This window comes from Corythoichthys intestinalis, chromosome 21, assembly GCF_030265065.1.
Source record: "Corythoichthys intestinalis isolate RoL2023-P3 chromosome 21, ASM3026506v1, whole genome shotgun sequence".
In the NCBI taxonomy this organism is placed as follows: Eukaryota; Metazoa; Chordata; class Actinopteri; order Syngnathiformes; family Syngnathidae; genus Corythoichthys; species Corythoichthys intestinalis.
This window is the reverse complement of record NC_080415.1, coordinates 7,527,985-7,545,261: the sequence shown is the minus strand read 5'-3', so window position 1 is coordinate 7,545,261 and position 17,277 is coordinate 7,527,985. Positions and strand designations below refer to the sequence as shown.

The following is a 17,277-nucleotide window of genomic DNA, read 5'->3' as shown; positions in this document are numbered from 1 at the left end:
TAATAAATCACTCAATTCTCACAATACAAACTTAATACTTGAGGAAAGCATTCAGAATCATCTTAATTTTACTCAACAAAAGCAGAATTTGCATTTTTCTATATACATTCACAACTTATTTAGGTTGAATTCCGTTATTGTGTAGAGTTACAAACTCCAACATGGCGGCCGTCACAAAACAAAGAGCTTTTTAAGTTGAAAATTCTTATAAATAACTGCTTAAATCTACAGATATGAACATAAAACAATCTGGACTCTTGGTTAAAAGTAAAAAACAGGCAGTTATCGTTCATTTTACGCAAATATTTCAAGCAAAAGTTATAGTGTAATCCAACATGGCGGACGTCAAGAAACAAAGAGCTTTTTAAGTTGAAAATTCTTATAAATAAATGCTTAAATCGCGAAAATTGTACAGATATAAATGTAAAACAATCAAGATTCTTGGTTAAAAGCAAAAAACGGGCAGTTATCATTCATTTTACGTAAATATTTCAAGCAAAAGTTACAGTTTTGTGTAATCCAACATGGCGGCCGTCAAGAGACAAAGAGCTTTTTAAGTTGAAAACTCATAAATAAATGCTTATATTGCGGAATTTCTACATACAGGAACGTAAAACAGTCTAGATCAGGGGTGTCCAAACTTTTTGCAAAGGTGGCCAAATTTGGTAAGGTAAAAATGTGGGGGGCCGACCTTGGCTGTTGTAATTATGTAGAACAAAATATTTAAGCAAATTTTAGCAAGCCATTCTGTGTGTCACATTTGCTTTAGTATTTTTTTTTTTTTTTTACTTTTAAATAATTTCAACAATCTCGCAACTAGCCTTTGTAGCATTCTTTTTCGACTCTCGGGCGCTTGCGAAATATTCTTGCTGTAAAATTAAACTAGCTTCAAGTTGCTTCAATTTCTCGTTGCGTATCTTTCCTGTAATCTTGTCGTACATGTCGGCGTGTCTTGTTTGGTAATATCGCCTCACATTGAACTCTTTAAAAACAGCGACTGTCTCTTAACAAATGAGACACAGTTGCACATTTTAGTGAAGAAATTTCCAACTATCCTTGAAGCGACGGCCGTCACAGGCAACTTTTTTTTGTTGATTGTCGTCATTTTAGAAAATTGGAAGTAGAGGGTCACACGGGGTAATGTTGCTTAGAGTGCTGCTGCCTTTCAGTGGGTAAATCAGGAGCAGCATTTAGTGTGTAAGCTACTTCATATGTTGGAAGCAGTACTGCTGACCAATTTATTAAGTCTGTGTGCGGGCCAGACGTTATAGATTTTATGACAGAGGCTGGGGGCCGGATGAAATTTGGCCACGGGCCACATTTGGCCCCCGGGGCGGACTTTGGATGTGCCTGGTCTAGATTATTGGTTAAAAGCAAAAAACGGGCAGTTATCGTTCATTTTACCTAAATATTTCAAGCAAAAGTTTTGATATTGTGTAATCCGACATGGCGGCCGTCACAAAACAGAGCTTTTTAAATTGAAAATTCTTGTAAATAAATGCTTAAATCGCGGAAATTCCATAGATATTAACGCAAAACACTCTAGATTCTTGGTTAGAAGCAAAAAAAAAAAAAAAAAAAAAAAAATTACAAAGTAAATGCCATTAGAAATGAATGGGAAATTTGGACATCCGTGGCCGTCAATGGCAGCACCCTTCATAAGCGTCAATGGAATCGGGGAAGTTTGGGGGACACGTCCTATTGATATCTGGTCATTTCCTGTTGATTTGGGGACATTGTTTTTTTCCCATTGAAAATGAATGGGAAAAATTTTGGACGTCCATGGCCGTCAATGGCATCGAGGTACATAGGCGTCAATGGAATCCAAGTACATTAGCACCAATAGATTCGACATACATGGCCGTCAATGGCATCAATGCAATTTAAACTCCATTGGAAATTCCATTGGACGTGAATGGGAAATTTACCATTAAAAATGAATGGGAAAGTTTTTGCCAAATTTGCAGGGAACTGTAATTTTTTCCAAATTCTCTATACAACTTTTATGCCCCTCACCGTCTCAGAAATTTTGATGCCCAAATTATGTGATTTGGTCAAAAGTTGTAGGACTATATACATTTTGGAATTTTTCAAAAAAATGCTGTATACGGACGAACGAAAAAATTTTCGGGTCCATTTGAAAAAGAGCCATCGTCATGTGAAAATTCCGTACGTTTCGATACTTGAACGGTGCCGAGCGGTCAAGTGGTTTGGGCTGTGCGGCGCGCCGAAAAAAACGCGGAGAGTAAGATGTAGAAGAAGAATAAAGTTGCAGAACAACATTATCTGGCCTTTGCCTAGGCAAAGACCCAGATAACAAATGGTTTTTAAGCACTTTAAATGTAATAATTCTGAGAAGTTTTAAACATGTGACTCCCACCGAATTATTTTTAAACATAAATAAAGTGGAAAAATGCTTGTCTTTATTAAATGCTTTATTGAGTGACTCCACTCAAATCCGCTGAAGCTGCCCACTTACACACAATGAGTTGCCACAGCAAGTGTTGAATAAGTTTAATGATGATTGACACATGCGGCACTTTGATGTTTTGGTTTCCCCGCGTCTCTGGCAAGAATCAAACCTCATTGTTAACTTTAATAAGCAACTCCAATGCACTGCCTGACCAAGAAAAGTGTCAGGAGCTAGAGTTAGAGACTTTGTGATCAGCTCGGGACAGCTCTATAAAATACTGCATTTGTTTATTCATTTATGTTTTAATTGAAAAAAATTTCATGATGAAGTTTGAAGCGCGAAGTAGCGAGGGATCACTCACTGTACTTCCCGTGACTCATGTTTGTTTTTTTTCGTCTTAATTCAGAACACAGTCTATACCATGGATCTCCGCAGCGCTCACAAGACTACAGACGTGCCCAAACCACGATTACGTCTCTCCCTGACACGCTCGCTACTCCCAGAGGAAGAAGAAGAAGAGGAAGAAGAAGAAGAAGAGGACGATGACGATGAAGAAGAGGACCGGTCGTACATTGCCTGGAGGAGGGCGTCCCGGTACGACGAGCGGCGCAAACGGAGCGGATGCCTCAACACGAGGCTGGCGCAGGAGCGTTGGAAAAGGCTGACAGTGGAAGAAGAAGTTGAAGAGCACACTGGAGAAGAAGTGGAGGAGAGCGAGGAAGAGACTACAGAGAAGAGCTCAGGTATAAATTGCTCTGGAGTATAATTCACAGCAGTAAAATATAAAAAAATGAGACCAAGAACAGACACTTAATATTGAATTCAAGTTAGTGTTAAAGTGCGTACGACAGGAGAAAAAAAATCTTAAATAGCATTATTATGTGAATTAGAATCATATTTTGAGACGATTCGAATATATACAACAATTTAGAAAAGTGCAAATGACAAGAAATTAGTCTTTTAATCTGCCGGTTAGCCACGCCTACCATTATAGGGCTCTAGCGTTCCCAAGAGGTGGATGACGTCAGCGGGACAATGGGCTCATTGGTTTTACTATTCAGCCCATTGAGGGGGAATTATTCGAGAGCCACAAAATGTCGTTGTTTCAGTCTCTCTACTCCAATATTTTTACAGGATTTTATTTTTATCCTAGTATTTTTCCCCAATAGCTAAATAAATGGCATGAGCATGACAAATAACAGTCTTGTGCTAAATGGAATATGAAATAATAAAAATGCATTTATTCAGGACGACATAGCAAAATTACTTCATAATGGTCAAAACTGTCGACTTCACTTTTATTGTCGCACCTCTCGAACGATATTTTATGCCACCTAAGTCGGGCTTATGTCATTTCCCTCCCCCGGCTTCGGAGAATGTAAACAAATCAAGAGGCGTGACAGCTAGCTGACATGCTAACCCGAACCGAGTGATGTTTCAAAGTCTTCGAAGCGGAAAATCTGAAATAACTAGCCTGGATCATTTCACATGACGACTGGGTTGTCGATTTTCTTCACCGATCGGCAACCCGCGCAGCGGCAAACAAGTTAGAGCTCGTCAATTCCCTGCTGAGGGCAGAGGGCTCGTTTGCGGGGAAGCGGCTGGACAATGGCCGCCTGACAAACCGGCCGACGTCGGAGGAGCGTGTAGCTGCCAAATGGTTAACACGAATATGGCAAAATAATGCTTTACTACACGGCGAAGACGTAAACAGCGAGAGAGTTATAGGAGGGCGGCTGCAGTTGTTAGGCAGCTAACATGACAATATGTGTATAAGGAGAGCTTTTTACATGCCCATCCATGATCAAACGTAAGTAGTCCTTTATTTAAAGAAAGTTTGTAGTCTTTACATTGTAATCGCTGTATTCGTGGCTATTTTTAAAACAAAAGTTGCCATTTCTGATCGGTTGGAAAATTTGACAGAACACCGGGCACACAAAGAGGGCAATAAGCCGAGTATAGTGCTCTCCCGGCGGGGGGATGTGCGACAAGCCGCCGGTCGTCGGCCGAGGGGACAAGGAGCATGTCAGCCACAAAATGCAAGCCACCTACATCTTAAAATGATCCCAGGATTTGACATAATACAAAACACGATGTTTACTCACTTCCTCGTAAGTCCCATGGTCTCACAGTAGTAGGGCTTGTTTTGGCCAATATCCACCGGTGAAAGGGAACCTTTTGAAACCCCAAAAAGGCACACACGCCTTTCCCTCGTACAACAAGGTTTTTATACAGCCGTTTGGCTGGCGTGATGCGAAAAATAAACGAATTAATCCGCAAAATCAACTCAATCCTTAGTCCGTCTCATACAACAGTACAGCTGTATAGTAAAGAGGACTCCTTTTCCCGTACACGTCACAGCGCCATCTTCCTCAATGCAGGACCGAAGCCGGAGCTCTATCATTTTCGTAGCGTGGGATTAAAAAAATAGAATAAATACAGTGCCTTGCAAAAGTATTCGGCCCCCTTGAACCTTGCAACCTTTCGCCACATTTCAGGCTTCAAACATAAAGATATAAAATGTTAATTTTTTTGTCAAGAATCAACAACAAGTGGGACACAATCGTGAAGTGGAACAAAATTTATTGGATAATTTAAACTTTTTTAACAAATAAAAAACTGAAAAGTGGGGCGTGCAATATTATTCGGCCCCCTTGCGTTAATACTTTGTAGCGCCACCTTTTGCTCCAATTACAGCTGCAAGTCGCTTGGGGTATGTTTCTATCAGTTTTGCACATCGAGAGACTGACATTCTTGCCCATTCTTCCTTGCAAAACAGCTCAGTGAGGTTGGATGGAGAGTGTTTGTGAACAGCAGTCTTCAGCTCTTTCCACAGATTCTCGATTGGATTCAGGTCTGGACTTTGACTTGGCCATTCTAACACCTGGATACATTTATTTTTGAACCATTTCATTGTAGATTTGGCTTTATGTTTTGGATCATTGTCCTGTTGGAAGATAAATCTCCGTCCCAGTGTCAGGTCTTGTGCAGATACCAACAGGTTTTCTTCCAGAATGTTCCTGTATTTGGCTGCATCCATCTTCCCGTCAATTTTAACCATCTTCCCTGTCCCTGCTGAAGAAAAGCAGGCCCAAACAATGATGCTGCCACCACCGTGTTTGACAGTGGGGATGGTGTGTTCAGGGTGATGAGCTGTGTTGCTTTTACGCCAAACATATCGTTTTGCATTGTGGCCAAAAAGTTCAATTTTGGTTTCATCTGACCAGAGCACCTTCTTCCACATGTTTGGTGTGTCTCCCAGGTGGCTTGTGGCAAACTTTAAACGAGACTTTTTATGGATATCTTTGAGAAATGGCTTTCTTCTTGCCACTCTTCCATAAAGGCCAGATTTGTGCAGTGTACGACTGATTGTTGTCCTATGGACAGACTCTCCCACCTCAGCTGTAGATCTCTGCAGTTCATCCAGAGTGATCATGGGCCTCTTGGCTGCATCTCTGATCAGTTTTCTCCTTGTTTGAGAAGAAAGTTTGGAAGGACGGCCGGGTTTTGGTAGATTTGCAGTGGTCTGGTGCTCCTTCCATTTCAATATGATGGCTTGCACAGTGCTCCTTGAGATGTTTAAAGCTTGCAGGCATGAAAATCTCTCACCTTTCGGCGAAATTCGCCGTTTTGAAGTCAAAAAGGATGACCTACGTGAATCGTGTAGATCCGAGGAGAAAAAATTTTTAAGGGGGGGGGGTCGTTTGTAGGCATGTGCCAGTTACCTTCACGGATTACCATGCTATGAAAACGTCGCGGTTACAAAACCACTAAAATTTTCCGTCATACAGTAGTACGTATTCGTTATTTTTCATGTGTCGAAAATGCAGCCAGAATTAGCTTGGCGCGGCAGCGCTTACCCCTTCCCCTGTTTGATGCTGCGTGTGTCAGTGACGCTATTCCAGCAAACCCAAAAACAAGCACTCCAATCGCAAGGCGTAAATTCTTCAATTTATTGATCTCTCAAATCGTGGTAACTGAAATATGCCAAATGAATACATTTAAAACGTTGTACACTCGTATTTTTCCACATGTGAGTAGCTTCAACAGTTTAGCTTCATGAAAAAGTTCGTCAAAAACAAAACACACATTTTCCTTTCAAATTCAATACACAAAGTTACTAAAAACTTACAAAGACGAATGATAGGCAAGGCTTAGCTAGGACAGCAACTTCATTGAGGTTAATCACAGCCGCTGAGAGAGAAACAAGTTTGTATGCGGGGAGGGAAAAAAAAAAAAAAGAGAGCGTCAAAGATCGCTAATTGCGACAGATGATCTTGTACTAAGCACAAATTCACATTCGCTGGAGGAGGTAAAGTATCACTCCCAATTGTTTTTAGATGAATGCATTTGCCAGCATATTGAATTTAGTGAGTAATGGTTTTCATTTTCATATTTTGTGGTATGACAAAGTTACTGCCGTTCGTTGCAGCTTGCGTTGAACACTGCCGGAGCGTCCGGTGAAAAAATAGCTCCCGTTAAGGTAGCGTCAAGCTTGTGTATTTAACGGTAATATAAAAGCAGTGTTGTCAATAACGCGGTATCGTAATGCGTAACTAATCTGATTACTTTCTTTCAGTAAAGAACAATCTAACGCGTTCATTTTTCTAAATCAGTAATCTGAGTAAAATTACTTTCCTTGATGCCTGTGCGTTACTATTTTGTTATTGCCCCATAATGTGTGTAGAATGAAGAATACTGTAGTCATGGGAGTGACATCACATGTCACATTTTTTAATCGGGGATGGAACAAAAAGGGTCACGTGTATTACCATGATGCGTGAGCGCTGGGAGTTTGCGGCCAAAACAACATAGCCTTGCTACCTCACCAGGATGCAATGAAATAGGCGGGAGATATACTACAAACGGCTGCATTTGCACACTGGAAACACAGCCATTACTTCACATTTTTGTCCAGTAAAGATAACAAAAATATCTCCGTGCGCTGCAAACTTTGCGCTGGCTCAAAAAGACTGTCCACCGCTATAAGCATCCAATTCAAGCACCACTTGGAATTACAGCACAACAGGTAACACGACAGCCAGGACTTTTTGATACTGCTCGTGCTCAATCCTCGGTTCAAGCTCAGTTGTTGTTGAGGGTTTTGAAAGCTTAGGTTTAAAGAAATTCTAAATATCCATCTTGCCTCCTCAGCTGTAGTTTTGGCTAAGCAATGCAAACGGCTGTCTCTAAGGTTCTATAGTCACATGATCTGTTCGAAAAATAATTTGGACCCATTATGAAATACTTTGAAGGATTCCTGTTCATTTTATTCATTTGTGTTGTTTGTTTTATTGCTCTAAAACTTTTATAGACAACATTTTAAGGGCCATATTCAATGGTCTTTATTTTAAAGGGGAAGTTCAGAATTTTTTACATTAGGCTTAATCTTTGAGTTAGCCGGGGTTTAATTAGTCGTTGGAAATGATTTGAACAAATTCTGTGCAGTTTGACAGTTATTTGTTAGTTTCAGGGCTCCGGAGTGGCTAAGCTAGCGCGAGTCAATGGTGGTTGAAATCAACTCCTTCAACTAATTAAACCCCCGTTAACTCGAATATTAAGCCTTATGTGAAAAATTAAAATGGTCAAATTCGCCACATGTAGGACGTTTTGCCGACGGCGGACATTTTGGCAGAACGCCGGAACATATTTCCTCCACACCTTTCTCACCTTTTTAACCCCTGACCCATTTTCATGCCTGAGCTTGGGAAATCTTTTTGTATCCAAATCCAGCTTTAAACTTCTCCACAATAGTATCTCGGACCTGCCTGGTGTGTTCCTTGGTTTTCATAATGCTCTCTGCACTTTAAACAGAACCCTGAGACTATCACAGAGCAGGTGCATTTATACGGAGACTTGATTACACACAGGTGGATTCTATTTATCATCATCGGTCATTTAGGACAACATTGGATCATTCAGAGATCCTCACTGAACTTCTGGAGTGAGTTTGCTGCACTGAAAGTAAAAGGGCCGAATAATATTGCACGCCCCACTTTTCTGTTTTTTATTTGTTAAAAAAGTTTAAATTATCCAATAAATGTTGTTCCACTTCACGATTGTGTCCCACTTGTTGTTGATTCTTGACAAAAAAATTAAATTTCATATTTTTATGTTTGAAGCCTGAAATGTGGCGAAAGGTTGCAAGATTCAAGGGGGCCGAATACTTTTGCAAGGCACTGTATATCGATAGCTTTTTCACACATCCAAGTGGTCTATTTCATTCAGGAGCATAAAATACCGCGTGTATTATGAATAAACATGCTTTTTCGTGTCACAGGCACTTTAAGCTAGGGTTGCCAACAGTCCCGGATTTAGGAAGTTTGGAATGGTACTGCTGCCGTAATTGAAATGAATCGGGCCTCTAGCGTCTATGAAGGAATCTGACCTTCTAGCCAGATTGCCGGAGTCACGCCAGCCGAACCAGCGGAACCGCGCTAGTGCAATTCCAACGACCCGGGCCCGCGGAATCCTGACGACCCGGGCCGGCGGAATCCTGACAACCCAGGCCGGCGGAATCCTGACGACCCGGGCTGGCAGAACCCTGACAAACCGGCCAAAAGGCCAAACTCTGCGCGTTCACCTTAGTCTTAACCCCTTATACTGGCTCCATTTTAAAAGCTGGAAAAAAGCTTCGAAACACAAGTTGACAATTTATTCCTAGTTGGCAGCAATCATACAGCACAGAGAGACCCTGGCAAGGAGGCAAACTGGATCCAGGGTCACCATATCTCAAGTCAACAAAAGATTCTAGAGAAAAAAATGACCAGGATTAGTCAAACGCTCTGGTGAGGCGGGCTGTGGTCCGGGAGAAGGGTGTGTTTGGGCGTTGTTTAGCATTACCGTATTGGCCCGAATATAAGACGGCCCTGATTATAACATGACCCCCTCTTTTTCAAGATTCAAGTTTGAAAAAAGACTCTTTGAACACCAAATTAATTTTCATACAGAAAATAATTACAGTACATCTGAAACAAATGATTATAACAATAAATTTGAGAGAAAAAGCATCTCATTTTGCCTAATTCAAATCATAATATCTGAACATTTAAATATGTAAACTAAAGTGCAATCACATTCGTAAATGAATGGCTTCTGGTTTTTGAAATGTAAATAAACCAATCTATTGTAATAAAACAACAAAATTGCAATAACTGTATTAACCATCAAAGTGAGGTGTAACTGTAACTGCAGTTTTGAAACAAATCTGAATAAGGAAAAACATTCAATAAAATAGTACAAACTGGTTAAACTTGAGAGTAGCTTAGATCTGTCATGACAGAATATTACTCCTCAAGTTCAGCATTCGCTCCAATAATATCTGGCACGATCTAGCATCGTGAATGGGTATAACGTCTAGACCCCGTATATAAGACGACTCCCACTTTTTCAGTCTTATTTCAATGCAAAAAACACCGTCTTATATTTGGGCCAATACGGTATTGTCTGTTGTGGGTTGTCAGGGCAACAAGAGTTAAGGATTTTGCCATCCTCAGCACCCATGTGAGTGCTGAGTATTCACTTCTCGGTCGCGGGTTCCTCTGTATCAAATGTTCCTTGTGGCAAGAAAGAGATGTCCTGCCATTTGTTCTGGACTGTCTAGAAGAGCTGATTTGGTGGTTCAGATGTGGGCTTGTAGATGTCTTGCCTATTACCTGCTCAATCTTACTCAGTCAACGGCATGATGCGCGCATTGGGCTTCCGTGGTCAGAAGGCGTCCTATATCTATTCTGCCCGTTGTCTTGGTGCTACAAATTTTAATCATTTCAAGTCTAACTGTTCATAATATAGAATATATTCTGCTTGTTTTTCTTAAACTATGAAATAAATGCTATTTATTTTATACTGGGTGTGTTAGAGTAATACAAACGGTCAAACAGTAAGTATGAGAAAAGATACTATTCCCTGATTGATTATATTAAGTGTGTTAGAGTAATACAAACAGTCCAACAGAATATACGAGAAAATATACTATTCCATTCAGTCATCATTACTGTGACCCTCGTACACTGGTGCACGATAATTATTGGTCCGATAATTATCGGTCCGATAATAGGAATTATGACGTCATCCCGATAAATCCAATAACATCGTTAGCTCATTCACTCCCAGCCATTTTCACCGGAGCAAGGCCCTTCGCTCCCGGCCGTTTTACTGGATTTTGACTGATTTTGCAAGGCCCACAGAAAATTCTGTTGTATTGCTATATAAACATGGAACCCACCAAAAGAAAGATTAGACTCTGTTCATATCTTTTTCCATTCTTTAGAAATCAGCATTAGAAAATTAATTTGCAATTTTCCAATTTCTGATGGAAAAACTGAGAAATTGAGCTTTTTGTGAAAGCGTACATTTCAAACATAAGTTTGACTTTAAAGTGCCTGTGACACGAAAAAGCATGTTTATTTCATAATACACGCGGTATTTTATGCCCCTGAATGATATGGGCCGCTTGGATGTGTGTGGAAGCGATCGCTATTTTTATTTAGTTTTTTGAATCCCGCGCCATGAAAATGAGTGACTTCCGGCTTCGGTCTTGCATTGAGGAGGAGGGCGCTGTGACGTGTACGGTAGAAGACGTCCTCTTCACGCTACAGTGTACTGTTGTGTATGAGGACGAAGGATTCAGCTGATTTTGCGGATTAATACGTTTATTTTTCGCATCACGCCAGCCAAACGGCTGCAGAAAAATCATTCTGTATGAGGGAGAGGCGTATGCGCCTTTTTGGAGTTTCAAAAGGTTCCCATTCACCGTGGATATTTACTGTGGGACCATTGGACTGACGAGGAAGTGAGTAAACGTTTTGTATTATGTCAAATACGAATACAGCGATTACAAAGTAAACACTACAAACTTCCTTTAAATCAGTGCTTCTCAATTATTTTCTGCTACGCCCCCCCCCAAGCAAGACGTAAATGTTTCGCGCCCCCCCCCAAACTCTCTGCCGCCACTGTAAATAGTATTGTCTATTACTGTAGTATTGTATTATTACTATTATAAATACGCATCTGCCTAATATTGTGTCCTTTTTTTCTAATAAAGAAAAAAAGTAACATAGATCAACTTATAATAAAGTATAACTTTATTAACATTGTTTTGTTTGTAACACAGAAGACTTGACGTGCATCAATTTGCCTGAAATTTTAAAAAAAAGTCACATTCAAACTGTAAAAATACACTCAAGGTACATTTTTGACCATTTGATACTGAAAAATAAAATGTAATAAAATCAGTAAATAATAACAAATTCAAATTGATTACAAACATTCACTCATGAGGACAATATGCCAAAAAATTTGACCGAAAAAACAAAAATGAATAAAGGAAAAAAAGAGTGTCCTTGGACAGAAGGACAGTTTTTATTTTTGCTGCTCACACTCAGTATTACCTCCTTTGCAATGGTGTGGAGTCATTTTGCAATGAGCATGCTAACAATGCTCACTGGTTTACTGATATAACACTGACAAAGTAGGACGATTGTTGGCAATATTCGGCACGTTTTCGCTGAAAAACAATCAAGCGGCTTATCAATGAGATTGGGGTCGAATGTCTTTAAGTGGCGTCTTAATTGATTTGGCTTCTGGCGGTCCGCTATAATTATTTTTAAACACAGTAAACAGTCTTTCCTCATCACCCACAGTATTAAAAGTCAAAGCTAAAAGGCAAACGGCACGAACAAAGCGCATTCTCGGCGGCCGAGGTAGAACCGTAGGTGAGGGCGGTCGTCGTGACGATCCCAAGCCGAAAATGGCACTTATCGGGCGGCGGCGTGAGAACCGGACAAGACAGTGGGTCGCTGCGTGAGTGAGTCCGGTCGGAAAACGGCTTTCGAAAACGGCGGCGGCGCACTGCTCTTCATATTTGTTTTCTGTGTAATGAGTGCTCTTCCTTAGTTCTAAAAATACTGCACGCACTCTGAAAATGAGAGCGCCACTGCCACCCACTGAGTGGATGCGCAAGTACACTTTATTCCAGTACGGCAGAAGAAAAAAAAAAAAGCATGTTCCCCGAGGTCACATGCGCCCCCCCTGGCATCGCTCTGCGCCCCCCCAGGGGGGCGCGCCCCACTATTTGAGAAGTACTGCTTTAAATGAAGGACTACTTACGTTTGATCATTGATAGGCATGTAAAAAGCTCTCCTAATGCTCATTAGCAGCAGCACGTTAGCTGCACAACAAATCCAGCCACCCTCCTCCGGGGAACGAACTGTAAATTGCTCTCCGCCGGGCGGTTTGCCGATCCACTAAGACAATCGACAACCGGGTCGTCATGTCAAATAATCCAGGATAGTTATGTGTGATTTTCCACTTCGAAGACTTTGAAACATCACTCGGTTCGGTTAGCATGTCGGCTAGCTGTCACGGCTTCTGGTTTGTTTACATTCTCCGAAGCCGGGGAAGGGAAATGACATATGTCCGATTTAGGTGTCATAAAATATCGTTCGGGAGGTGCGACAGTAAAGTTGAAGTCGACATTTTTGACCATTATGGAGTAATTTTGCCATGTCGTCCTGAATAAATGCATTTTTATTATTTCATATTCCATTCAGCACAAGACTGTTATTTGTCATGAACATGCCATTTATTTAGCAATTGGGGAAAATACTGGATAAAAAGATCCTGTAAAAATACTGAAGTAAAGAGACAGAAACAATGACATTTTGCCGCTCTCTTCGTCGCGTTTTCCTCGTTGTGAATAGCTCCCCCTCGACGGGCTGACTGGTCCTTCTCAAGCCATTGATATAGCTATTGGGGAAAATACTTGGATAGAAAGAATATCCTGTAAAAATATTGGAGTAGAGAGACTGAAACAATTACATTATGCGGCTCTCTTCGTCGCGTTTTCCTCGTTCTGAATAATTCCCCCTCAATGGGCTGAATAGTAAAACCGATGAGCCCAGTCTACCGCTGACGTCATCCACCTGTTGGGGACGCTAAAGCCCTATAATGGTAGGCGTGGCTAACCGGCAGATTAAAAGACTAATTTCTCGTCATCTGTGCTTTTCTAAATTGTTGTATATAGTCGAATCGTCTCAAAATATGATTCTAATTCACATAATAATGCCATTTAAGACTTTTTTTCTCGTGTCATATGCTCTTTAACACAGCTATTTTTTGCTTTAGTTGCATCCCAAACATCTGAATAATGTTTTCCTTTTACAAAATAAGATAAACAACAAGACAAATAGAGCTTTTGATTAGGGATGTCCCGATCCAGGTTTTTGCACTTCCGATCCGATACCGATATTGTTTTGCACTTCCAATCCGATACCGATACTGGCCGATACCGATACCGGCCTATCTGAGCATGTGTTAAAGTTTGAAGTTATTTAGCCTCCTTACTTAGTTGTCAGACTCATGTTGAAAAGGGTTTTAGTACTCTTGATAACAACTAGCCAGCTGAATTAGGTGAGTTTGAATAACACACAACGGTTGGTAACAAGAAACTGACCTGTTTATTCAGTGACAAACACAAAACATTATAAATAACAGAAATTGCATAGTCAGTCAGTAAAACGTGCAAATAATATTGTAAACTGTCTTAAAAAAGCAAAACACACAAATAACCTCAGTGGAAAATCCCACAAACCCCCCAACCTATTAGATGCTTTTAATGTTTCGATGCTATACATACAGTGCTGCTCGAAAGTTTGTGAACCCCACAGCGATGGTCAGATTTTTTGTAAAAAAAACTAAAATAACCTTATTAAATGTTAAGTTATACCCAAATCCACAATACTGACATTCCAAATAATGGACTGAAACAAAAGAAATAGTTATATTGTCATTCTTTATTTAACAAAAGTGGTTGATTTAAGAAAAACTCAGATATCATGTGTGCAAAAGTATGTGAACCCCTTCAGTTAATAGGATATTGCGCCTCCTTTTGCAGAGATTACCTCAACCAAACGGTTTCTGTAGTGACTAATCAGCCTCTCACATCTACTTTGGGGGATTTTTGCCCATTCTTCCTTGCAGAACGCAGTCAGTTGAGAGAGGTTTGATGGGCGTCTGGCATGAACTGCTCGCTTCAGGTCCCGCCACAGCATTTCAATGGGATTTAGGTCAGGACTTTGACTGGGCCAGTCCAGAACACGAATCTTCTTCTTTTTCAGCCATTCCTTGGTTGTATTGCTGGAATGCTTTGGATCATTATCATGTTGCATGATCCACCTTCTGCCAAGCTTTAACTTCAAAACAGATGGCGTCAGGTTATGTTCTAGGATTTGACAATATTCCTCAGAATTCATGATTCCCTGGACTATGTGGAGTTGTCCAGGTCCTGAGGATGAAAAGCAAGCCCAGATCTTGACATTCCCACCTCCATGCTTCACTGTTGGGAGAAGGTTCTTTTGGTGGTATGCAGTGTTGACTTTTCGCCAGACATGGCGGTTTTGGTTGTGACCAAACAGTTCAATTTTGCACCTACATCAGTTGATGAAAACTCTTTTTAATTTAGTCTCGACAACACAACTGTTAAAAAAACAAAAAAAAACTACTGAATTGATTGATTAGGAAATCAGGTTGAAATAATAGAAAATTCCAAAATGTTGAGGGGGTTCACAAACTTTTGAGCAGCACTGTATAATAGTTGTGTATAGTGATGCACGATAATGCATTTTTCAGCCGATACCGATAACCGATCATTTCCTCCTCGTTCCAACCGATAACCGATAATGTCAAGCCGATAATTTTATTAAAGATTTATGTAAAATTTTAAAGTATACACAAGAGAAAATATTGCTGTGCAAAAATAATATTGCTCTTTTTTTTTCAACATCAAATGTGAACAAGTAGTAGTAGTAGTAAATTCCAACATCTAAATAAAGACAGATTGTCTGACATTGTGTAATGGTAAACTTTTGGCAACAATTACTTACAGAGTAAATACATAAGTTGCACAAAAATGGCTTTAAAAGTATGCCATTCCTAAAGTATAACATTACTACACAGCAAAAACACAGCTCCTTAAGACTAGTTAAAGTCCCTTGTTTTCAGTGTAAATCTATTGGAAATAAGTTAAATTAACTGCCAGCACTTCAAGTATATTTCACTCAGATTTCTTGAAGAAAAATGGCCATCTGAAAATAAGATTAACAGCCTTATTTTAAGCAATAAATTATTATACATAATCTTAAAAAAAAAAAAAAAAAAAATTTGTCAGAAATGTTCAATGGTTCAAAAAATTATTTGAAAGCAATTTTTTCTTGATTTAGGTGAAAATGACCTTATTTTTTTAGATGTTTGGGCTTAATAAGAACAAATTGCAATATTTAGTTCAAGTAAGTGGAATAATCTGGCGCATTCAACTAGTCTTCAACACTCAAACAAGATGGAGAAAATTATTTGACTAGATTTAAGAAGAATGATCTGATTAAGACGTCATAAATTTAAAGCGTACTGAATGCATTACTGACTGGATGACTTCTTTGTGTCGTTTGGTGCATGTTACAATTATCAACTAACCACTGTGCCGTCATGATAAACATGGTTTGTTGACATCACCTGTGTAAATGTCCGTGGTAAAACTGATGTGATCGGCATGTCTTTCACGAAGAATCGTGGTCGTATAAACTGCATTATTTTTTCATCCAGGGATTTGGCTATCGGGTCATTTCGGGAATTTCCTCCCGCCTGTGCCCTTCAGTCCGCCCGGCTGCCAAATTAGCAGCCAAATTAGCACCCGCGCCAGGCCTCTGTCTTGAACCGGAGTGGCAGCGGCAGCTAAGTTCGTACTGGATATCAGCCCGCCCAGGCCGGCTCGCTGCGGCGCATTCGGTGCATGGCTCTGCTCTCATCCTCTACCCGCCTAGGGCGAGGCGGCGGCGGCCTGCCGGACCAGTGCTGTGCCGAAAAATAGCCGCCCCGCGTGAAATGTCCCCCTCCGACGGGAACGCTTATTTATAACGCTTTATTGAGCGTTTATTTGATTTATTTGTTTATTTATTTTATTGTTGAGCGCCCACACGTCACTCGTACAGGTTTTTCTTACCAATCGATGGACATGGAAACGATTTTCGTATACCGTGAATATATGTATTATTTTACTCTGCTTGAACTAAATGTCATAACTGTGTGATTGTCATTGAGATATGGTCGTGAAAACCTGTAGACTAATACATTTCTGTTCAAAGATGGTTATGTGGCCCAGTCCACGATTTGTTAGTAAAATAAAGTACTAGTATTTTGTCTAATTTATTTATTTAAAAGTGATTTTACAGTCGTAAATCCATTACTGTAACGAGTCCATGAAAACATTTGATGTTTTCACCTCAATAAAGCGTTATAAATAAGCGTTCCCGTCAGGGGGGACATTTCACGCGGGGCGGCTATTTTTCGGCACAACACCTGCTGGCTCCGTCGGAAGACAGCTACTTGTCAACTATCGATCTCGTGAGGTGTTTAGCCATAGATGGGAGTTTACCACTCGCTTTGGGCTGCATTCCCAAACCCCCCGACTCCGGGAGGACCGCAGCATCTCTGTATCGTCACAAGCCCCGTAGCTTCCTTTATAGTTTATTTGTTAACAATAGCTTTAGCATTCATGCTAGCAGCAGCCTCATATTCGTTCCAAAAATCATTGTGATGCAGTTTTAAATGGCTGCTGGGTTAGTGCTAGTGGTGTTCAATGAGGGCGCTTTCTTTAGGCCTTGAGGAACTGTTTTGTAGATGGCGAGAGCATCGTTTATTTCATTTCACACACGGGAAAAGCAACGCACGCTAGTGAGAGTGCCTCAACAGTGTCAACACTGATGTGTAACACCGCCTCCTCTATAACGCCGTACTCCTAAACCCCTCCTCCCACAGGGGCTTCAGAGAGGGGAGGGGTTGAGCAGGCGGCAGTGAAGAAGTGGAGAAAACTG

At 40.5% G+C, this 17,277-nt stretch overlaps 1 protein-coding gene across 1 annotated transcript in view; it reads left to right on the top strand.

Moving 5' to 3' along the window:
• Positions 1-17,277, top strand: part of cbx7b (chromobox homolog 7b) — a 48,731-nt gene that overhangs the window by 23,244 nt on the left and 8,210 nt on the right. Inside the window, exon 5 of the mRNA XM_057826664.1 lies at positions 2,820-3,156. Within this exon, the coding sequence (XP_057682647.1) occupies positions 2,820-3,156 (337 nt within the window). The remainder of the gene's footprint in view (positions 1-2,819; positions 3,157-17,277) is intronic.